General features: G+C 40.5%; 1 protein-coding gene across 12 annotated transcripts in view; it reads left to right on the forward strand.

Annotated features, from left to right (window-relative positions):
- AIG1 (androgen induced 1) overlaps window positions 1-25,443 on the forward strand; it is a 244,814-nt gene that overhangs the window by 65,300 nt on the left and 154,071 nt on the right. For 10 of the 12 annotated variants that reach the window (XM_060616814.3, XM_060616822.3, XM_081795779.1 and 7 more), the window contains exon 3: window positions 19,328-19,429. The exons of the other annotated variants lie outside the window; for them this stretch is intronic. In XM_060616814.3, coding sequence (XP_060472797.1) covers window positions 19,328-19,429 — 102 coding nt within the window. The remainder of the gene's footprint in view (window positions 1-19,327; window positions 19,430-25,443) is intronic. 12 annotated transcript variants of the gene reach the window in all.

Below are 25,443 nucleotides of genomic sequence, written 5' to 3' on the forward strand. Positions count from 1 at the left end.
GGATCAAAATGTGCTGTGTCACATCAGCCGACATCAGAAGGAACATTTCCCCCCAAGGAAGGAGCTAGTGGACTTTCCACCCACGCAAGGTTTATTAACTTTTAGTTGTGCCTGTGCGATGACCATGCTAATGATTCGCTTATCTTACCGCAAGTAGCCAGTCCTGGATAGGACTTTCATTCATCATGCCTTTTTCTAGCTCTCTTAGGAACAAGAGGTGAGGCATAATTCTGACTTCGGGGCATGTGTCGGGGGACAGGTGGGAAGGTGGGAAGGTGGGAAGACGAGGAGCTGGGGGTCAATGAGGGGAGAGCTTGTGCGGAGCCATAGCTCACAGGTAGCCCTGTGGCCCCACTCACTGTCTCCCACACTCCTCCGAAGAGCAATTCCCAAGCGGTTTCCCTCTTCAGAATGTCCCTTATTCTGTAGGTTACGTCTGTGCTCCATTCACACAAAGGAACACACACTGGGTGTTGGGCTGCACTGCCAGTTTGGTGGACGGGAGGAACATGAAGGGAGCGTGTCCCAGAAGGAACAAGAAGGAGTTCTTCCTTCCCAATCTGCTTTTGTGCACCTCTGGGTGCCCTGCCACTCTGTTCATCATTCACCAGTGGGAGACAGGGGAGGGGTGTAAAATGAGAAGATTCGGAAAATACGTGGTGGCGTGCCCACGTGGGATGGCATGAACGGAGATGAGCTTGCTGTGCCCATTTGTTTGGATCACCTCACCACTTAATCTGAAGGAGGACCCGTCCCCTCTCTTCACCTTAAAAATCTACACTGGGGGGGTGGGGTGGGGCGCCTGGGTGGCTCAGTCGGTTGAGCGTCCGACTTCGGCTCAGGTCACGATCTCGCAGTTTGTGGGTTGGAGCCCCACATCGGGCTCTGTGCTGACAGCTCAGAGCCTGGAGCCTGCCTCGGATTCTGTGTCTCCCTCTCTCTCTGCCCCTCCCCTGCTCGCGCTCTGTCTCTTTCTCTCTGAAAAATAAATTTAAAAAAATAAAAAATTTAAAAAATACAAAAGAATGACCTAGTTCACACAAGCACAAATAACTAAACAGGAAGAAGCCTCAGCACTCCCGTGCCCAGAAAATAATACAAGCACGCACATGCCGTGGGGATGCTGTCAAAATTAGCATGGAGTGAACAAAGAAAAACAGCCCCTAGATTCATTAATATAGTAACATTTTTGTCTGAATATTCAGAAATGCTACCTGTACCTCCTTCCTGCTGTGATTACCTTGGAGTTTTAAAGAAGACACATACCCAGAGGCGTTTGCTATTGCCTTTCTTTTTTGTTTCCAGCCTGTGAAAGAGCAGTTCCATTTGCACCTACTGACACTTCTCATCATCTCCCTTCCCATAGAGGCAAAACCCACAAACAACTCAAGAGGCTGGAAGAAATCTCATAATGAGCACCAACTTATGCTGCATGCTACTGGGGGACAGACTCAGTGCTAAGGGCTTTACTTTAATGTGTATTGAATCCTCATAGCCCCCAAAGGTAGAAATTACCATCATTCCTACTTCACAGAAGATGCTTGTGTTTTACAGTTTTACAGATGGGGTTTCCCGCTTTACAGTTGCTTGCCTGAGGTCCACGGTTAGTCAGTGGTGCAACCAGGACTTCAATCCCAACACTGACAAATGGGGTGCTTGCTCTTAGCAAGTGCTCTAAACTTTTTGACAAGCCAGACCTAACTTTGCTTTTCATCATTTGCCTAATAGGTATTTTTAGCTATGTACATAAGCTCCGAGCTGACCACAATTTCTAATTTAGGAGAATGCATCAGAATAAGAAAGGGAGTTATGCAGAATCTGGATCAAAAGCCACTGTTTATCATTTTCCTTGAGGCTATTGAACAAAAGCTGTTCATTTGTGCGTATTATTGTTCCCGTTTCATGTATTATTTCACACCATGGATCAATGGTTTTATATAGTTTTACAGGCCAGTTTGCAAAGTACAGATTTGGGCCCAAACAAGAACATCTTTCCTGCCTTGTCTTCTTGTTTCAGCCGCTGAGTACAGATTTAAGCTACCACACTTATCCAATGTGCTTGTTTTTAATATGTGAAAGTCAGGTTTTATCGACATAATTAGCTATGTTTTTAGAAATGGTTACCAAATGTATCCAGTGTCATCTGTAAATCATCTCTGGGCTTCCAAGAAAGCACAGTTCGTAGCTACACAATATTTTTGGCAAGAAATGATCCAGCACATTCTGTATGGGTATCCTAACAAATGAACTGTGCCTACCCAGCAAATATTCTACTAAGAATTCCTGAAAGCTGTTTTGTTCTGCTTTATCAAGAGAGGGTTTTCAGTCAAACCTGCTTTTCTTTTTAAATTTATAATTTATACCTCTACCTGCTTTCAACAAGGATTTGAGGTGGTCTAAGTCAAATCAGTTCATCAATGTGATCCAGTCTCCTGGGCCTCAGCATCGTTCAGCCGAGGCCGCCTGTTAATAATCTTGCCTTCTTGGATAAGTGTCTTCTCTATTTTGTTGCAGGATACACAGAATAACTTTTTTGTACATTTTATCTTGCAAAGCCAGGCAAGCTAGGAAAATAGGGAGAAATCTTCAAAAGGCTTTCTGGAAAATTTATTGAGTGCCATGCACCAGTCACTAGGTTAAATGCTCTCACACAATTTTACTTACTCTCAAAGGGGATCTTACAAAAACAAGAGGCAGTAGGAAGCTTACTCATCCCTGAGGCTGTGATACCAGCACAGAACGGGCTCCCTGAGGGCAGGCAAAATGTTGCCACACCCTCCGGCCGTAGGTTCTTGCTTTGTTCAGCCCTACCGGCCATAATGGACCTGGTCAGTAATGTTTGATGAATGCTTTGTGCTTGAAGAGTCTCCAGCAAAAACCGGTAATGAGGAAGGAAAAAGAAAGAAAGCACTAGGGAAAAAGAATCATCCACAGGAAGTAGATTTTCTTCAGTTCTCCTGGCTACTTTTGCAGGTCAGCATCAGAACACATGTTTCTCCCCTATTTGACACCTTCTTGAAGGGCTGATCATCAAAGTAATTAGTTTACTATAACCTCCTGGCTCTTAATTGACAAGAAGTGGTCCTCAACCAAAAAAATAAAAGTAAAAATCCATAATTGATCAGCAATTCTAGAGGGGCTTAAGCAGACGACAAAAAAATCAGGTGGATGAAATGCCAGAACAATGTGCTGTTGGTCCTGATGTGCTGTTGGTCAGACCAAGGGCTGACGCTCAGGCTGCATATATGCCTCTTGGAGCCATTTTGGTTCCAAAGATGAACTTTTGTTTGTTGACTCCTTGCACTTTATTTACACAGCATAAATCATCATAGAATAGTGTAAAGGGCAAAAACAAAAGTCCACACAGATTTTCACAATGAACATTTATTACTTTCATAATAAGAAAATCTCACATGTATTCTCATTTGCAAATGTATTATCATTTACAGATATTTATGCTCCATATTTAAAACTTAAATTGTTCATAGAGGAAGAGATAAGATTGATACCTAGTTCATCTGATGCTAAAATGCAAATGCACCAACCTTTCTAAAAGTTCTTTCTGCATTGCAAACTGCACAGAAATGTCACGTATTTTCCTACTTGGTTTGTGCGTACAATCTAAACTAAACAAAACACGGGAAACCTTAGGCATTTTCCTATCTCCATAGCAATTCAGAGAGAGGGAAGCGGCCATTTGTGGGTGTCCCAGTATGCTGGGACTGTACTCAAAGGTCACTGTAGCCCAAGACCAAAGACCCAGACACACAATTTTGTCAGTCTATTTAAGGTAATCCTTCTCTCAGAAAATGAATTCATGCTAACTAATTGATTGCAGACTAAAGTTTAGCTCAGAAAGATAATCGAGTAATTTATAATTACCAAGAAAAATTGTCAGACTAGAATCTGCATAAATTCTCTCCAAACCAGAACAATTTGCAGAAGACAAAGGGTAGCCAGATTTCTAGGTGAACTCAAATTCAAAGCAAGACACAGTAATTGGATGATATTAGTTGCAGCTGGTCAAGTTACTATAGTCTGATGTGTCCTTTTGCACCAGAGGGACTGACTTGCTGGGTAGACTGGAATGCTATCCTGGGTGGCCAGAGTTGTGCTTGTCCTCCACACAAAGCTGGAGACCCATTCTTGCTCTTTTATATCCATCAACCGAACCCACTATGATGATCACTTTACCCTTGTTCACATATGCTTCTTGGGCAGCCTGTAATTCATTTAATCAGGCTTCAAATTCCACTGTTATAATAGTATTCTGGTCAGGCCATTGTGATACTATACCCAAGGCGCTGAGTATAAGCCGTCGTTGATCCATAGCCACCTAACACAGGATGCTTCTACAAAAGGATGTTCTAATTACTTAATTAACTTCTATTAAATTAGATTTTTCTTAATTTTATTCTCAGGTGGTAACTTTAAGTTGTAGCTGGATGTCTCTCCTGTGTACTTATAGCTGCCTTGTGGATATTCATTTTAATGTAATCGCATCTAATAACAGACTACAGTTCCCTTTTATTAAAAAAGCAAGAGAGATACAGAGAGCAAGAGTTTGATTATTCAATGATTTTATGATGACAAGAGGTCTAAATAGTTCTTTGAAAAAGAAATTGCTATCAATGCTAATTGATTAGCAGTGTTTCTCTAACATAATAAAAATAGTCTTGTGCGAGGTTTATGGATATGTTTAGCTATATCGTTTGATGTCACTTGACAAAGGGAAAGGCCTCCTGCTCAGTTTATTTGGAATGGAATTCAATTTAAAATGGATAGATTTAGGGGCACCTGGGTGGCTCAGTCACTTAAGTGCCCGACTCTTGATTTCAGCTCAGCTCATGATCTCACAGCTCATGAGTTCGAACCCCACATCAGGCTCTGCGCTGACAGCATGGAGCCTACTTGGGATTCTCTTTCTCTCTGTGTCCCTCCTCTGCTCTCTCTCTCTCAACATAAATAAATCAACTTAAAAAAAATTTTTTAAATGGATCAATTTAAAACTTTGAATCGATAAAAGGAAGGTTAGTTATGAGAATGCAAAAATGACCCACCTTGTGCGGTGATCTCACCTGTGTGAGGTATAAGGTGATCAGATGTCGTCAAAAGAGCATGAGCCTTGGAGACAGACCTGGATTTTAATTCTGGATCCACCACTTTCTAATGCATATTTTGTAGGTTCCCAAAATCTTGGTTGTCTAACATGAAGAGTGGGCTCAACAACACCTAACTCACTTGGGTTATTGTGAAGGACAATGAAAGACACAGAGTATCTAGAACAGTGTCTAGCAGGATGACACATAAACAGCATCAGTTTCCTTGCATTTGCCCTAAAAATGGCCTCATATCGCAGAGAATGTCCTGTGAGATGAGAGCATCTTTTAACAAAGTAGTATGCTGCCCCATCGCAAACACTCATTCGAAAGGTTAGAGACTACAAGTTCTTGAAATTCCAAGAGTATGTTTGGAGGTGCCATCCAAAATCCCAGAAGGAGCTCTTATGGTTCATGAAGGCAGCAGAAGGTAGAGGGAAAGAGTCAAATATTGGTAAAAGGCTTCAGGGGAAAATAATGTACTGCTGGTGGGGTTTATGTCATAAGTTAGAAATGAGTCTGCTCACCCACAGTTTCCAACACAGTTCACCTGGAAATTGTGTAGGGGCTGGATACACATTTTCTGGTGAGAATCAGTAACTAGAGAATCAGTAACTACTGAACCAGAGGGTTGAAATTTGCACAAAAGAGGAAAAAATTGATCTCTTATAAGATCTTCCATGTCCTTAAAATTTTCACCAGATAAAGTTGTCTGTGTTATTATTAATGAATATTCAGTTTGTTTCCAATTTTTTAGCAGTTCTGGGCAATACTGCCCTGAACATTCTTGTACATTCTCCTGTTCCACATGTGTAAGAGATTCTCCAGGAAAAAAAAAAAAACAAAACCAAACTTCCTAAACGGGATGCTGCGATGAAATACAGGTGTGCCAAGATGCATTGATCCCCTCCACCCAGGAGAATCTGAGCATGGTCTGGGGTGCCATACTCCCTAACAAGGAGTATTCTTATTACTATTTGCTGAGAATTCTTATCAAGAATGATTGCCACATTTTATCAGGTTTTTCCCCCTGCACCTGTAAAGGTGCTTCACTGATCCTTTCTTGTATGTTTGTTTTCTATTTCATTAATCATCTGGCTATTCTTTGCTGCCTTCTGAAGATGTATACCTCACTCATTAATTTTTATGCATTTTTCTTTTCTCCTATAAGTATAGAAGCCTCCAAATTTCCCTCAGTTAACATGTTAACTACATCCCACAAGAATTGTATCTGCCATTTTTATTACTGTTTGTCTATAATATTTGCTACAGTCCATTCTGATTTTGTGTTCTATCCCTAAGTTTTTAAAGTATGTTTTCATATTTCTAAATATATACGCATTTTTATGTTTCTATTATTGATTTCAGACTCAAATGCATTTTGACCAGAAGCTATGATCAGTAAGATGCCAATACTCTGAAATTTTTTGAACTTGCTTTTTGGTTTAAATGGTGGCATATTTTGATATTCCTAATGAACTTAAAAAGAACACACGTTTCAGATCGCTACATCTTCCCGAAAGCCCATATCAGTCCACAAACCTACATGATTGCCATCTTAAGGTTCTGATGGCTATCTTATGGTTATGAATTTTCAGGGTAATTTTTCTTTCTCTTTCTTCTCAACACAGAGCTAAGATTCTAGCAGGCATGTTTTCTTTTCTTTTTTTTTTTTTTTAATGTTTATTTCTGAGGTAGAGAGAGACAGAGCATGAGTGTGGGAGGGGCAGAGAGAGAGGGAGACACAGAATCCGAAGCAGGCTCCAGACTCTGAGCTGTCAGCACAGAGCCTGACGCGGGGCTCAAACTCACAGATTGTGAGATCTTGACCTAAGCTGAAGTCGGTCACTCAACCAACTGAGCTACCCAGGCGCCCCAAGGCATGTTTTCTTATTACCCTGTTCTCTGCTGAGTTGAGGGTCACCCTTTCACTGAAGGAGTAACCCTCTGGGGTACCAGCTTTAGGCAGAGGAGTGGGTCCCCCACCTTGGGCAGTCTTTATCTCCTATCTCCTGAATTCCACAGGGCATCAAGAGATAAGCTCAGGGTCACTGTGGTTTGACAGATACTTCTGGAGGATAGCTGGCCTCTGTGCTTGCTGATCTCTTGGGATTCTCACTCACTTTATTTTGACATCTACAGTTTCATTACTTTTTGTGACATAGTGGTTTATTTTGAAAGGTGCTTCATGCTTCCTGGGTATGTTATGAAACAACAAAATCAAGGTTATATAGTATGATATGTATATTTAAGAAAGGGAGACACACATACACAAATGAACATATGGGAATTTATATGTGTGGATGTATACCTGTTGTCTGGTATTTGCAGAAAGAAACATTGAAAGGATGAAAGAGAAACAATACCTTGTCACCTGAATATGTTATGAAGCTTTTTTTTTTTTTTTTTGATGGTGGCAGTTTTCATTGGGAGAGTAAGTTCAGAGCATTTATTCCACCAGCTGGATATATAAGTAAGTTCTGATTCCCTTTTTACACATGTCTTATCTAGAGAATGGGCTCACCTGTGGCTCCTACTGAATCTCCTTTATATCAGTGTCTCAATAATGGAAGTTATCTCACCTTGAAGTTTCTTTTCAAGAAGTGGTTGTGCCAGATATCTCAGGGTTAACCGCTACCATTGTGGAGATAAAGAACATCAACTGTTTCCATGTGTTTATTAGCTCCAGATCCATTGCTATGCATTTTACTGGAGTACTTGATTGTCTTTTTCATCCCATCTGTGCAGTTGGCTATAATCTTTGGAGTTGCCCATCTGAGTCTCAACTATTCCTGATTCGTGCTTATCATATCAGTTGGACCTTAGTAGTTCTTTTCCCCTATTTCATCCATTGATGGGTGACCAGAAAGTAGAATAGACAGTTTCCCCCTTAGGGGCTCATCTTCCCTACACCCTCCCCCCTCACAGTGCATACCACCTTCCTAACCAGGCCCCCCCCTGCCAGGACACTCTCAATGCAGTATGAAAAACATTTTCAAAAGAAGGCTGCTACCACCGGAAGCCATCCCCGGGCAATTTGGGTTCACTTAATGGGAAACAGAAGTGAACGAAAAAGTGATCATTTCCATTTCCATGTTTCAGTCATTGTTGAAACAGATCAAACAGAGATGCCTGAGAACTGAAAAGAGACAGAACCAGAAGAATGTGGCCTGATTGGTGTGGTTTCAGCCTGGAGGCACAGGGATGACACAGGGCATGACCCTGGGCGAAAGAGTCTGAGGATGTCAGGTCAGAGGCACCCCGCCCCATAAGCTGGTATGCTGGGGGAAGACTCACATCCCAAAGATGACATGAGAGTAATTAGACGGGAGCTTATTAAGTAAGCTTTGAGGAAGGAAGAAGGGTGCATGGCTCCAAGGTGCAAGACAAGACCTGAATATCAGTTAGGACCAGCAAATAGTCTACTTCTCTATCCTGTGAATACGAATTTGCCAGAGGGAAGACGTACTTGGCCAAATAATTGTTGTTGAGATGCTTGAGATTCCACTAATGCATTTATTACTAGCGAAGACAAGAATGCTTCTCCTGATTTGTTCTGCATCCCATGCTACTGTCCTATGGCTTTGTATGTCATGGCTGATCCAGAAGAGCAACTTGGAGATTTTTCTCCACATGTCACCATCTTTCTTTTTCTTTTGATTTTTCTAGAATGATTAACCAAACATTTTACTCGACCAAACATTCATTGAATTCCTGCTGTATGCAGGCCTTGCTAGTGGACTTAGAAATGAAATTGTCTTTGACACTTAATCATTCATTCATTCAACTATTAATTCCTTCAAAGGAGTATGCTATTATGTGTAATAAGTATTAAGAAAGGTTAAAAGCATTGTCTCTGGGGTCTTCATTGTCTGGCCTCACATTCTGGCTTGGCCACTTTTTGACCCTGGAAAAGTTACTAAAATTCTCTGAAGCTAATTTCTTCATCCATAAAACCATAAAAATAACAGTAGCTGCCTCAGGGTAGTTGTAACTCTTAAATAATATTTTGCTTGTGAAGCCCCTGACCTATACATAGTACAAACTAAAAAAGTATAAGCCAGAATATATAATATTCTCAAAATGTTAAAATATATTGACAGAGAACAGATCCATAGGTGGCTGGGGTCAAGGTTGGGGAAGGGTGTGACTCTTAAGGGGGTAGCATTAGGGACTTTGTGGTAATGGAACTCTTCCGAATCCTGATTGCGGTAGAGGTTCCAGAAATGTGTCCATGTGGTAAAATGCATGGTACAACACACCCCTCAAAAAATGAGTGGCTGGAAAAACTGGTGAAATCTGAATAGGTCTGTAGGTCTATAGTTTCGTTAATAGTACTGTGCCAATGTCAGTTTTCTGGTTTGAAAATGGACCATACTTGTGTAAGATGTTATCCTTGGGGAAAGCTGGGTGAAGGATACACAGGAACTCTCTGTATTATTTTTCAACTTCTTGCGAGTCTTTGATTATTTCAAAATAAAGAGCCAGGAAATAAACATAGAACGCGCCAAGGGAGATGTGAGGATGCAACAGAGAGGAAATCAACTGGTCCTTGCTCTCTCATCAAGTTCACATCCCACTGGGAAGAGAAACCAGTAATTACACAGTCACTTATTTCATCACGATTATGCCTAGCTTTATGAAGGAAAAACATAACGCGCTATGAGAGCACATGCAAGAAAAAGGGACAACTCAGGGGAGGCTTCTTGGAGCTTATGCTATTTCTGATCCCTTCTACATGGTAAGGATGAGTGGGGAGGGGTGGTGGGAGGCATTCCAGGCAGACGGGGCAGTGAATGAGGGGCCTGGAGAGTAGACGGAGCCTTCGGCAGCTTAGAGGGGCCAGCAAGCGAAAGGACACATAGGAGATAGTTAAATGGGCTCATGTTATAAGCAGAGGCCTGAAGTGGGTCAGGGAAAAAAGTAATTACTTTTGACGAGAAATTGTAGGGTTTTTTTTTAGGTGGTGGGGACAGCTGCACAACTGATATCTAACATTTGATAGAGCTTGGATTTTGGAAAAAAATGTAGTGCATTTCAAGCTGCTATTACAAAAAGCAGAAAGGAATGGATACTTGGAAGTATGTGGTAAGTTTGGGAAACTATACATATTCTGTTGACTGGGTTCCTGGAAGAAGCTGGAAGGGAACTGGAAAGAGAATTTGGGACCAGATCACAAAGGGAGTTTTTATTTTATTCTGCAAGCAAGGGGGAGCCATTGGAAGTTTTAAACTGAGAAGTTCTTAAATGTTTTTAGTAAGATAACTCTGAGGCCAAGATAAAGCGTGGATAGAATTTAAAGGAAACTGATGCCAGTGGCTCTAGCCAAGGGGCTACGGCAATAGTCCAGGACAGGGACAGCGTGGCCTGGAACCGGGGTAAAGGCAGTAGGCACTGGGAGCAGGGAATGACAGAGGAGCCTTTGTGAAAGTCAGCTCAAAAGGCAATGGTGACCTCAGATCCAGGAGCTTCACTTCTAGTAACTTATTCCTCTGAGGTTCTCATGATTTGGGTGCATGAAAACACACACATCACAAAGCATTGCAACATTATTGGAAATTGTGCTATTTGTAATGAATATACATATGCATTAGTGAGTGCTTGAGTAATTATAGTGCATAATCATACAGTGTGGCACTATGAAGTGCTTAAGAAAACTGGGATATCACCTTAAAACTTTCTTAAGTTAAAAAACCGCAGAAGATAGGAGCACGAGGGTGGCTCAGCCAGTTAAGTGTCTGACTCTTGGTTTCAGCTCAGGTCATGGCCTCATGATTTGTGAGCCCCACACTGGGCTCTGTCCTGACAGAACAGGGCCTTCTTGGAATTCTCTCTCTCCCTCTCTCTTTCCTTCCCTCTCTAAATAAACTTAAAAAAAATTTCAGGAGACTAATCAAAGTATGATCTAATTTTCTAAAATAATGAATGGAATGCACTTTACATGCATAGGAAAAGACTTTTTAAGGGATTACGTATCCTTTTGACAATGACTGTCTATACAGGGCGAGATTACAAATAATTTTTACTTTTTATGCATTTCTCTATAGTGATGTATTACGAATGTTTTCATGCTTAAATATGTCTGTCTGTTGTGCTTATCCATGCATGGCCTGGTCTTAGATTGGGCTTCCTATGAACAGGCTCAGGGTTGGAGAGCACATGCAGAAGGGGGTTCTTGGGAGAAACACCTGTTCTGAAGTGAGGAAGACAGTAACGGGTAGAAGGGGAGGATGGTCCACACTGCAGTTGTAACAGGCATCCTGGGACCTTAAAGTTTCCCTGAGTGGAGACAGAGGGGCTGGGAGCTTGTTTCCTTGCATCAGTCAGTCATTGGATTCAGACTTCCCCTGGGGAAGGGGCCTGACTTCGCGCAAGGCGGTTCCCAATGAGGGGGATGCAGCTCAAGAGTGGCCAAAAACCAATATTCCCAACATCTGGGGGCTGGACGCATGGACCCTGAAGAGGGGATCAGGGAGAGGCACTACAGTATCCACCACAGTTACTTGATATGGGCATAAAAGCTGTTCTCTGACTTTGCAGTCGTTGTGAATAACCACACTCAGCTTACATGAATCAAAGATGAAGGACGAAAAATGGTGATCTCGGAGTGGCACAAAATTCAGTGAAATGAAATGTTTTTGACTTTAAAAAAAATCTTAGCAATTCGGACTAGAAAGCAATATATCCAGCCTGCTGAAGGCACTTTCTCTAGCCTGCCCTTTCACTGAAGCTCTGACCCCTCAGGGCCCGCTCCACCAATCTGCGTGGGCCCGAGGCCCGGCTCATCCATGCCCGTGGCCACCATGCAGGGAGCACTCTGATTCTAGTAGGGCCATCTGCCCCCAGGGCAGCCCCAGTTTCTGTGTTTGCTACTGTTCTGGTTTTGTCTCTGTTCTGTTCTTGTCCGTATGGGTCTTTTTCCCCCCCGACTAACTCCCAGTGACTTCCCTTCCTTTCCTGTCTGCTCAGCAATACATTTGAAGGTATATTTGTTGTAATTTATTTAGCACCTAGTGTTTCCCAGTGGGAGGGTTTTTCGGTGTATCTAGTCCACAGCACTGCAGAAAGCTGACCCCCAACCATCTTAACCAAAAGCAGGTTTTCCTTTTGCTGCTTATAATGTGACTTTCAGTTTTATGTGGCTTTATATTTTTATACTTTATTTCTTAAACTCTCCCCTCTTATCTTGTCTGTCTTCTTTATTTAATCTCAAATTTTCATCTTTGACCTCTTTTCTTTAATGGAGAATCATTTGATCATTAATTAATAACTTTTCCGGTTTGTCTTGTTCAGGTGCCTTTTGCCGGGGGAGGTCATAGTCCCCTTCTCTCTCTCTCTCTCTCTCTCTCTCTCTCTCTCTCTCTCCCTTTTGTGGTATTTATGAATACATTCCATGCTATTTCTTTTCTTATGATTACTCATCCTCAAATGGGTGTGTTCTTTCTGAGCCAGCTCTTTGTGCAAGGACAGAAGTGAGCTAGGGCAGCTTGAATTTCTGCCTACTTTCCACCACCACCTCCTCTGGAGAGTGGCTACACTCATCTCTCTCTCCTTGACTCGTTTTGATCACAACCATTTTATATGGTGACGGGAAGCTTTGTGTTGGTCAGGTGAGCGTGTGGGCTGGCCACCGCAGATCCTTTCTTGTTTACCTAACATCCCCACATCCTGCTTCTCCAGAGATGATACGCTGGCCTGTTCCCACATTTAGCATCACCACTGCTGACACCTGAAGCCACGCAGGGATTGGAACGTCTCCCTGGTGCTCCCATGCATCTCAGACCTCCTCCTGTTCCCAGCAAGGGTCATTCAGTGTCCCTTAGAGTATGCCGCCTGTAGCGATCTCTCTGTTCTGCTCGCTTGACCAGAGAACCCTTGGATCTTGTTTCTTCCATCAGAGTCTTGTCTCATCCCGGCTCAATTTTCCCAGTTCTTAGCAACCTGTCGAAAAGACTGATATTTGGATTATCAGTGTTTCCTACTGCATTGGCTTCACTTTGTTTCTCATTCTCCTTGTGTTTGGTTGATTTGGGGAACGAGAGCTTTTACTACTTCCATCGTGATCCAGAAGTCCAGAGAAGGATTATTTCAGGGTGATAGAAGATTAATACAGGTGAAGGAGGGGCCAGCAGGTAGAAAGTCTGAGAAGAGATGGGCTGGAAGAATGACCCTGGAAAGAAGGGCTTCTCTTCCACAGAGACAGGAGGACAAAAAAACATGGAGAACATAAAAAAGGAATTTTAGGTCATTAGGAAGCAAATTGAAGGCTTGAAAGGGTACTTTCCCCTATGGGAGATGTGGAGCCTGACAGACATACAGGAAGCAGCAACACATCTTTATTCATTTACTCCGGGAAGTTTCATCCCAAACATGCTATGTGCGAGGCAGTGGGGAAAAGGCTGCGAACAAGACAGACAAGTTCCTGTTTTTTGACACTTCACCTCCTCTTAAAGAGCCAGATAATGAACAAGGGAACAACAACAACAGCTTACTTTCTCTCAGGGTCTGTGATGGAAAATAACTTGCAGTGGAGTCAATGGCAAGGTCTCCCCCAAGGCCTGAAGGGACAGAGAATCCAGCCAGGTGAAAATGGGGTAAGAGAATTCCTGGCATTAAGAGTAGGAAATGCAAAGACCCTGAGGCAGGAAAGAGTTTAATGAGTTTTAGGGATGAATTGCCAGTCGGAGCCTAGGGAGCCAGAGAGAATGTGGTACAAGTGGAGGTCAGAGAGAAAGGCGGGCGTCAAATCACATGGGCACCATGAGAGCTGGGTTTTTTTATTCTCACGTTATTTACTCAGTCGGAAGAGATAATTAAGGACTTAAATGTAGGTAAATATGGATATTTTTATTTACCTTAAATGGATAGGTAAATATAGTTGAAGGCTGTGAAACAAGGCAGTGATGTGTGTTTTAGGAACACTCTAAATGCAGATTCTGGTTTTAAGGTAATATGAGCATGATGTACAGAGTGAAAAATGTAACGGTGCTCGTAGCCTCATAATTACAAGTAGAGGCATCTGGGTCACGGTTCCAGGAATGGATACTGGAGACTAACTGTACCCTGGAACAGAAGTTACTCTAACGTTCCAGAGGGGTCTGTGCTTCACTGAGCATTGCTGCATTTGAGGGTGTGGGCGGAGGGAGGTCAGCCAGGAAAGCACATAAGGACTTGGGATCTCCTAGACCTGGAGGGTGGGAAGACAGGGGCCTTGTCAAAATGAGACAGTCTCTCTCTGTGTGGGGACCATCAGAGACAAAGCCAGCTAGCACCCCGAACACACAGCTTATTCTCGCGCTTTGTGTGTTTGGAAGGAGAAATCGCAACTGGAAATACGTCTACACATTACCTCGCAGCACGTATTCCCAGAGAAAGAAGTGATGGGAAAGCAAATCATAACAAAGCAAATCTGGAGGCAAAGTAATAGAGCCCAAAACAGAATTAATTTTTTTTTTTTTTCCCAATTGGTATTTGGTCAAGTCTGAGTACTAATAGATTAGCTTTTAAAGGAAACACACTTTCATAGGATCCTTTCCTGTTGAAGCTAAAGACTTTAAAGATGTATTCGTGTATTTCCTCCTTCCTTCCTTCAACAGTGGATGTTTGAGATCATGGCCTCTATAGACCAATCTGTAGATAAGTGACTTTTCTCTTTGGCCTCCTTCATGGTAAATTTCTCTGCAACAGCCTTTGTGCTCTAATCGGTTTTACTGAATTCCCAAGAATTTCCCACTGATCAGTAAAGCTTCTTCTTAGAAGTGGACTAAAGCTGATTAACTTCGGCTTCTACTGATACCATATAAGAGACTCCTTATAGAAGGAGGTGAAGTGTGGATCGAGTTTTCTTTCGCATTCATTGCTAATTGTTCCAGGGGTTCAAACGAGGCCTCAACGACCAGCTGTAACACAAGTACTTTGTCTGGGAAGTTTGAAGGACTAGAAAGTGCCTGAGCTCCTTCCACTCTCAGTTCAAGTACAGTATTCTGGTCCTGGCAGCGGGGAAGCAGCAGGTGCACGCGGAGGAATCGCTGGCCACAACAGTGGAACGTTTCAGTAGCACTTGGCCTGTCCCAGAGAACCTATTTTTGTTTCATATTCATGCCCCGGTAGTAGAGTTCAAACTTATTTTGGGTTTGCTGATGGCCATACTGTCAAGAGGATATCAGCGCATGGAGCCAAGAAGCTGCCATCTGTGCCATGTTTCTATCTCAAGAATTATTTAGAAGGCTGATCGCTCAGTTAGCTGGGCCTCCTGACCTTCTAGTGTGACGCTAAGAAAGGTGACGCATACTTTCTTGAAAGTCACTTCACTTGTAATGATCCATGCAGTCCCCTTAATATATGGTAGGGGTTAAAGGACTGATCCGATTGCACTGGTAAGTATTGACCCCACGATGCTTTCCCCGTGGTCGGGACACCATGAATGATCATTTGTGGCGAACAGAAAGTAGCTCTCAGCAGTGGTGTGCTAGTAAGTAATTAACAACGGGCTCTCCAGGGAAAAAAATACGTGATTTGTAGCATTCGCTGATTTCCATGGCGGAATATTGAGGACACTTCATAAATTCAAAACCTTCAATGAGATGGGAAAATTCCACAAAAGGCAAAAATGACTAAAAGTAACTCAAGAGAACACAGAAAGCCTGGAAACTCTATATGTATTAAAGAAATTGAATTCATTATTAAATCTTCTCGTAAGAAAACTTAGAAGTCCAGAAAGCTCCCCTAGAGAAGCATATCAAATAAGTAAGGAAGACAGAATACTAATCTTGCAGAGTCCCTCAGAAAATAGAGGAGGGAGCTTTTCCCGCTTCGTGTTTTGAAGTCACCGTTGTCCTGGCACCAAAATTAGAAAAAGACATTATGAGGGCCACCCAGGTGGCTCAGTTGGTTAAGCATCCGACTCTCAATTTCAGCTCAGGTCACGATCTCACTGTGGTGAGATTGAGCCCCGCATCCGGCTCCATGCTGACAGTGTGGAGCCTGCTTGGGATTCCCTCTCTCCCTCTCTGCCCCTCCCCTTCTCATGCTGTCTCTCTCTCTCTCAAAAATAAATAAGTAAACTTAAAAAAAAAAGACACTGTGAGAAAATAAACCTAATTACAGATTGATACACTTAATAAAGACAAGAGAAAAATTCTTAACACAATGTCATTAAGTCAAATCCAGCAATATATAAAAATGATAATACCTGATGACCAGGTATTAAAGGTTGGTTTAACATTAAAAATCTATATAATTCATCATATCAACAAAATAAAGGAGAAGAGCTATCTGATCACCTGAGGCTTTACAGCAATATTATCTGAAAAAAATCAGTACTTGCTCATTACATACATAAATGTAGGATGGGAGAGATTTTCCTCAACATGATAAAAGGCATCTAAGAAAAACATGCAGCTAATAGCAAACGCACATGTTGAAAGGCTGAACACTTTCCTAAGATAGGGAAAAAAGCAAGGGTGTTCACTGTTCATCACTTCTAGGTAACATTGCGCTAAAGGTCATAGTGCAGTAAGAAAACAAAAAGAAGTAAAAGGCATCCAAATTGTAAAGGAAGAAGAAAAGCTATCTTTATTTGCAGATCATGTACATATAAAAATCTAGAATGATTTGTGAAAGAACTACTCAAACTATGTGAATTTAGCAAAGATAGAGGATATGGTGTCAATATACAAAAGTCATTTGTACCTTTTATATACTAGCAACAAAGAATGTAAAAACAAATTTAATAATATCTACAATAACATAAAAGCACATGAAATGTGATAGATCGATTTAGTGATAGATTAGTGATAGATTTTTTAAAAAATATGTACAAGATCCTTTTCACTGAAAACTACAAACTGAGAAACCAAAGATCTAAATAAATGGGGACGTAAATTATGTTCCTGGGACAGAAGACTCAATATTGTTAGGATATCATTTCTCCCCAAATTGAACATATTGATTCAGTATAGTTGTAATCAGAATTCTAGGAGGATATTTTTGTAGAAATTAGCAAGCTGAGATTCTGAAATTTAAATGGAAATGCAAAGGACTGAAAATAGCCAAAACAATTTGGAAAAGAAGAGTGGAAGCATACGCTAAGCAGAATTCTAAGTTGGCCCCAAGATTGCATCGCCTGTGGAGCAAGTATATAATCCCCTCCCCTTGAATGTGGGAGGGCACCTGTGACTGTGATGAAGATGTGCCCTATTGTCAGGTGACATTATATGGAAGAGGTGAAGGGATATCCACATATGGCTCTTTCCAGGATTGAAATAGCTTCATGCTTATATGTGGACTCCAGACCAAATGTAAAACTGGTTCTCACCCTTCAGAAGCAGATATGTCTTAACCACCTCTCAGGTCAGGGGCTATCCCCATTTATTGTGCGGTCAGTCCTCCAGATCAGACCCAGGAAGGAGGCCCACACAGGCCCTGAAGCACACTTTTGTCTTCTGGGGCAGGAAATTCTAGGATCATAGTTTCCCAGGTCTGGAAAAGGAGAGCAGAGGCTCTAGATAGACCAGCCACTTGGCTCTGTGACTACCTCGTTCCATGGTGGGGGGAGGAGGCTCAAGGTGGCTGGAGTAGTGTCCAAAGTATGACATCTCAGGCTTTAATGTGGATATGAATGACCCCAGGGTCTTATTAAAATGCAGAATCAGAATATATTAAGACAGGACCTGGCATTCAATGTATCTAGCAAGCTCTTGGGTAATATGGGGGCTGCTGATCCATGGGACCACATTTTGAGTAGCAGTGCTACTTAAGTAGCAATCTTGGGGCTTAGATCTGAGAGCAGGTAACACTAATATTGAGTACATTTGGAGTATACAGTGGAATGAATAAACCAAAGTTGTGAATAATTTAAAAATTACTCATTGTGCTTGGAAAGATCATAATGATAGTTAACATTAATGGCTTGAGTTTTGTTTTTTTCTTTTCCATCTTGTGCATTTATCAACTAAGTGAAAATAGTTGACCCAAAAGCAGGATAAACAACTAGGGACCCCAATCTGGTATTGAAACTATGTGTGTAATCTATGGTTGCCTATTATAATTATCTTTCAATGTGTTTTATGAAGCAAGAAATGTTCATAACATCTTAGGTTTTAAGGGTGAACTTTTTTAAAAGGCTACTATTACCCATGTTGTAACTGACATACTTGGAAAAGAATTTTGGAACCTTTCTGATGACTAGCTTGTGGTATAACCACTGGGAGTTTTACGAAAAGTGGCATTAAAATATTTACTACTTTTATTAATAAAATGTGGGGGTGGAGATGACTTATAAGAAATGAGATAAAAAGCATTTCTTTTTAATATTTATCTGCATTTTATCATACTGTAGCATTTACTTTGAGATGTAACAACTCTGCAGAGACTTTGAGCCCTCCCTCTGGGATTGTTTCCTTTTCCATGCTACATTTATTGACTGTGTACAAAAGCATTTGTGTTTTCTCTAAAATTCTAAGTTGAAGGTTAAGACCTTGGACCATTCATTTCTTCATTTAATCTGAACTTCTCTCACCATTAGTTTGAAGAAAGATAAGAGAATAAATTGAGTAGTCTACTCTCTTTTGATGTCTATGTTGCCGATGGGTCAAAATAAATCTCAGGAACCCAGATGAGCATGTAAATTATTCCAAGAGAATTAGGATTCTTGTGTTCCATACACTTTGCTCTCAGTGCAGCCAAAGCCCCTGCTTAGGCTATATAAATTAATACATTTGCAGGAAATGTGACTTTGGGACATTTTATATAGCAGTGATTTTAATGCTGTTAGTGGTGAAATGGAAACTTGAGAATGTGAAGATTAATTTAAACCACATGATGGGTTCAAGGAAAATACACTACAGTTTCTTGAATGTGTGCTGACTCTGTACAGTGGGGAAAGGGATCCAAAAAACCACCAGTGAACTTTTAAACTCTCTTGAGAGGATTCAAACCAACCCAATTAGCCCTAGAAGAGAGCTGTTCCAGATGACAGACACGATTTATCTTTCCCTCGAAAATAGATCCCTTTGCCTGAGAGAACACAATAGGGAGATCAAGGAAGGAAGAAGGACCCCACGCATTACCACTAATGGAATGAAGTTAGATCTCTCTTTCCAGTCATTAGCTGGTTTACTGATTCGCCTTTCACTGTAGACTACAGTTCTGTTGGGTTCTTTGAACAATGGATAACCAACAAATTGTATGTTGTGAATTTGAAATAAAGGATTTCTTTTCCCTTCCAGTTCGTTGTAGCGGTGTTCTGGATCATTTATGCCTATGACAGAGAGATGATTTACCCGAAGTTGCTTGATAATTTTATCCCAGGGTGGCTGAATCACGGAATGGTGAGTGGACTAAAACAAATAATTTCCTTTCATTAAAAAAAAATCTATTAGGGAGCTATTTTCTAATTTAGGCTTTCCATAGAATCTACCTAAATGGCAGTGAAATGATGGGGATTATGAGAGATTATAATTAGAGAAGAATGCTGAATGTAAATAAAAAACAACTTCCATGAAATTGAGTCACTATTAAAACTATGTAGAAGATGAACCCACAGTTTATAAGTTGTTGGTTTTGTTGGATAATACAACTAGCTTATTCCAGGATGAATTTAATTTCTGTGCCATTCAAAGACTTATCCCCTATTGGAGCCTGAGGATCTTTTCCAACCTATACAACTATCGAGGGCCATTGTTCCCCACGTGAGTGGAATTGTGTTGGAAGCAACAATTCTCCTTGGAGAATTTCCCCAGGAGGAGCAGCAAGACTATTATTTTCCCTGGGAGATCTGCCGCAGGCATGGAGGCGGCCTTAGCAGTGGGTGCTGCCATGGCAGGCTGTCCCCACTGGAGCGCGTTTGCCTGGGACTGTTGGGTCTTTTCCTTCTCCTCAGTCTGATTCTTTCTGAAGCTTTAGCCATGGTGTCGTCTTCACATGTTTCAGATCAAATCTTTTGGATGGTTTGCACATCACCTTATAAGATCTGAGGGTATGTTTTCTTCAGAGAAATTTTGTCGTTGTCTTCTCGTTCTGCCTCTGGAATTGAGCGGTTTTGTTATTAACTAAGAAGCCTGCATTTTTTTGGTTACAGCAGTTTTTAGAATATGTCACTGGGTGCTCCTGGTGAAAAGGGCAACCCATCACAGAAATTATAGGGGAAAGAGGAGCTAGAAATCACACGTCATAGGTCCAAAATAACAGTTTCCTTTCTGCCCCCAATTTTGGTATATTTTGAGAAAAGTGGTGTGTACTAACAAACATTGCTGCGGGACTTTGATTAATCCTTTCCTAAGACAACTCATCACAAGTGGCACAACTGGGAAAACTGGCATTTTCTTTGAATCCAATTAGAGCCACACTATTGAAGGATTAATGTGGCATCTCTGATTCAGTTCCAAATGAATAAGCTGGGTCTTGTCAGCTTCATGTAACCATCTAATGGACTTGATGTGGTTACTCTATGCCTCTCCACCTTTTGACTTTTCTTGAATGTGCAAAGCCTTTCGTAACCCCATGTCTTTGCAATCCTCTGCCCCAAATGCTCTTTCCATTCTTTCCTGGGGAATCCCTTCTCATCCTGCTCACTTCTATAACATCTCTCAGAAGCCTGTCCTCACCCCCATAGGCCAGATTAGCTCCCCTGTCAGTTACATTTGCAAAGGACCTTCAAGTCTCCATTAGACATGTCTGTATCCCCCCCTCACTAAGTGTTCCTTCCCAGTGTAAAGCCTCCAGCCGCAAGCACTCTGCCCACCCACCTGGCATGCAGTAGGATCAAGACATGTTTGTTGGATTGATGAGTGAATTTAGTATATAGTCGTCCTCCCCCTTATCCAAGAGGGATCTGTTCCAAGATCCCCAGTGGATGCCTGAAACCACAGATAGTACCATACTGTGTTTTTTCCTATACATACATACATACCTATGATAAAGCTTAACTTATAAGTTAGGCACAGTAAGAAATGAACAATGATCACAGAATAGAACATACAACTACACAGTAATATACAGTAATAAAACTGTGAATGCTATTTCTCTCTCTTCATAATATCCTACTGTACTGTACTCACACTTCTTGTGAAGATGTGAGGTGATAAAATGCCTACACGATGAGATGACATGGGGTAAATGAGGCAGGCATTGTGATGTAGCCTCAGGCTACTACTGATCTTCTGGCATCTGTTTCCAGGCTATGGTTTTCCTGAGTAACTGAAACTGTGAATAAGGGTACGGGGGGGCTACTGTAGCCAGTTTCCATAATTGTTCGCCAGTCAGTAATAATAGCTGTTATTTTTTTGAGAACCTACCGTGTGCTAGGTATTCTACAGTGGTTATACCATTTAATTTTCATAGTGGTGCTATGAACAAGAAATCGGTATCCCTTTCAGAAATGAAGAAACCAAGGCTCAAAGTTTCTGACACAAGGAGGGCCTTAACTGAGAACCAGTGGTTGCATCCTGTGCTATAGAAGCACAGTCCTTAACTATTAGGCCTATTGTCTACACCCCTCAAATGCACAATATTACCTTTAGGCCAGAGAATAAATCACAACCCTTGCAGATCCAAGTGCTAGTTAATGTTTCAAATGAATGGTTCTAAAGTACTGATGCAGTCATTAGAGGTATAACTGAACTCTCATCATTTCCCCTTGAGTCACTTTGATGGGTTGAATTCTCACTCTTGGAGACAAACACTACTTAGAAATTCAAGGAGAACTTGAGTGATATGAATATTTCGGAAACAGAAAAGATAAATGAATCGACATGTCAAATCCTCGAAGATAATAAGAGCTCCATAGAGTCTCTCCTCGTGAGTTTTGTACTTTAGTAGGGATGAATGACCATTTCTCTGGTTTTCTTCATGTTCCAGTTCATGGTCTCAAAATTACTAACAAAGAAGTTGCCTGTATGGGGCTGAGGAATATTTTGCAATATTAATTGACATTACTCTAACTTTGTATAGATGTAACTTTAAGCAGGATACTGATTCCTTCGATTGGCTCTTAAAATATGAACATAAACTGCTGGAATCATGAATAATTTAATTTTTATAAAAATGTGTAAAAAATTTATGAAATACCAAAAACTCAAATAGACATTTTCAACTTTATTTAAATTTTATGTAAAAGTTTAATAATAATTGTCATGTGTATTTTATTTCAAAATAGATAATTTTAAATATTTTATTTTAAAAGTATGAAAATAATTCAATTAAATTTTTTTACATCCATTTGAATGTTTACATTTTTATGAAGACATTCAAATTGTGTGTACTTGGATTATAATTACATTGTTTCTAATTAATGCATTACATTAGTAATATCAATAGAGCTTAAATTTTGTGAGTGTCCATTATAACAACGTATTCGGTGAATTTGCTGAAATGAAGGCAAGGAATGAAAATTTTAGAATATTTATATTTATATTATATTAAATAATATAATTTTTGTAATTTGCCACTCATACGTTTGTAATTTATAATTCTATAAGCCTTTATTTTTCTACTCATCCAATCACATAATTTTTATTTTGCTTTATGAAATATATATCTAACAATGTAGAAGGATAGAACATATTTTATTTAATATTTTGCTAGCTTAATTTATAACTTTTAAATATTTATGCAGATGGTGTATGGTCCTTTAGGCTTTTGGTATTGTCTACCTAGAGTTTTATAACTACAAGAATTCCAAGAGACAGTGTACCCTGTTCTTACATGTAGAATCACACTCATTGCTTGAAGAGTGTCAGCATCAGCTCTTAGGATCCAGAGCCCTGAACCGCAAAACTGAAATGCAGTTTGTAAGTCTGTCACAGCACCATTTCAGAAGACGTCACCAAGTCAGCCTTGAATTTATAACACTCAACTGCCCAGCACAAAATCAGTTAGAAAACAGACTCACAAGATCTAAAATTCAAAGGACTTTCCTTTTGATTTACACCAAAATACCCAAAAGTTTGACACAATTGGAACTAAAGGAAAGTATCCTGTCTCTTCTTTTCTATTGTCTACTTCTTTTCTCTCAGCAAGCAATCTTAGATTTTTTTTTTTTTTGAAGAGAAGAGGAAACGGATAAATAGATGAGTTGCAACAGTAATACAACCTCACTAGTGTAACCACTAGCTTATCTCAGGGCTCCATTAAAATAGCACATGCACACACACAAAATTTTAATTTATTACAATTAAAAATGTAAATCTATAAAATATAACACATTTAGCTGGAGTCACTTCAGTAGCCAAAATCAAAAACTGTTCTATCCTTGCAGCCCTATTTCTTTTTGAATTTCCAGCAATTCGAGCAGCACATGATGCCCACTAGGCATTCACTAAGTATTGGTGATAAAAAGGGTATTTGTGTGTTTGCTTTTGAAACTTGGAAGAATGTCATGCTTACATTTATATCCTCCTACCACCTTTCTTTCCCTCAGTCCACTGATGAGCAGACAACAGAAAACTAGAGGTGATTTCAGCAAAATGAATCCATTTTAAAAATGTAATTTGAACAGTCATTGACAATTGAGGTTGGGTTCTGTGTGGATACAACCTGTGGGAGCTGAGCTTTGATTTAATTCAATCTAGCAAACATTTATTGAAAACCCACGAGATGCAAAGAAGCCTGCTAGGTAATGTGTGGTTACAGGAGAAAAATATTTACACTTTTAAAGTATAGAAATGGCATGTTTGAGGTGGAAGAAGATGAGTGGGGAAACAGTTCCACCAGCCAACAGAGTGGTCCCCAGGAGGCTGTGTTCACTCTGACAAGGAGAAGCACTATTGTTATTCTGGCCTCTTCCTTGGTTGCAAAAACAGATCCCTGAACCTTTCTCTTCTGCTGATTACAAGTTTAAAGCATTGTCAATGGAGTAAATATACATTAAAGCAATAAATAAATAAATATTTAAACTCTAGAAAGATTGCAGATTCTCAGCAATGCTATAAGAGGAAGAACCAACCATGAGACAGTGTCTGTGCTTAGTGAAGACCTAATTAATGTTTATAAAATGCTTTGAGAATGCCAAGCACTGCAGAAGTTTGGGTATTATTATTGTTATTATCACGGATCTTTAAGCATACATGACCTAGATATTCTCATAATCACAGCAGTTGTTCATTCTCCGTATAATTAATAAGGAGATACGAAAATAAACCCCACCTCTCTTCATGCTTGATTTGTCAGTTTTTCTTATTGTATGTCACTGATCCTCAAGAGAACTTTAATTTAGGTAACTATTTATTCCGTTCGATATTATTTTGACATTTGGTAATTACTAAAGTTTTTGTACATCTGTCTCCGAAGAGAAGGCGTTGAATACTGCTTGGATGATCATTGGTTTTGCAGGAACTCAGATTAGATGTTATTCTTTTGTTAAATAACACAACTCTGTGCCACCCTGATATGGGATATTTCATAAAATAAGCTGTTGGTCAAAAGAAGACTATCTCCTTTTTCATATGAATAAAGCTGACCTTTCTCATTTTCCCAATATATTCTAAAGTAACTGGAAGATATTTGTAAATTTTCAAAATAAAAGTAAGACTGGAGCAGAGGTCAGAAATTTCTTGGGAACCACTTTCTAAAACTCTCAATGGACCTCCCAAAGAAAACAAATAAGACCCCAAAGACCCAGGAACAAGAAAGAGTTCCATCCACAGTGAGGCAGATGCTTTCACAGTTATTGCATACGGTTCTCATGTGTAAGCTTTTTCATGTCCAGTTTTACCAATCATAGCTTTCTCCTTGTGAATTTTCATTGGCTCAATCTCACCTTCTCAGTAAAGCCTACTCTGAGCAGCCTATTAGGTATTGCCAACTACTCCCATATCCCCAGAGTCCCCTCGCTGTCCCTGCTCTCTGTCCCCCTCCTGGCACTTACTATCCTTGACATATTATATGGCTTTACTTTTATGTTGTACTTATGGCTTATTGTCCGTCCTCTCCTGCTGGAATATAATTTTCATAAGAGCAGGGATCTTTGTTTCAGTTACTCATTTATTCCAAGCGCCTCAAACAGTGCCTCTACATAATGGAAAACAATGAGTATTTGCTGTATGAAATGAATGAATTTTATCAATATTCTATGTCCATGTTTTCTCTTGTTCTCTTCTCCCCTTCTTGGTCTTTTCCTTTTCATGGTAGTTGATGGAATACAACCTCAAACCATTCACTTCTTTCCTAGCTTGTATTTTACATCACTCTCCCATCTCAGCTGCACTGCAGCAAAATCTTAGACATGACTTGCTATCCCCCCTGGGGGTCTTGTCGGTTGGTACGTATCATATTGCTGCTACTGCCTGAGAAGGCCTGAAATGATGTCCAAAAAACACACCATGGTCCCTGGAACATCTGAGAGTTA

This window comes from Panthera onca, chromosome B2 (assembly GCF_046562875.1).
Source record: "Panthera onca isolate mPanOnc1 chromosome B2, mPanOnc1 haplotype 2, whole genome shotgun sequence".
NCBI classification, from domain to species: Eukaryota; Metazoa; Chordata; class Mammalia; order Carnivora; family Felidae; genus Panthera; species Panthera onca.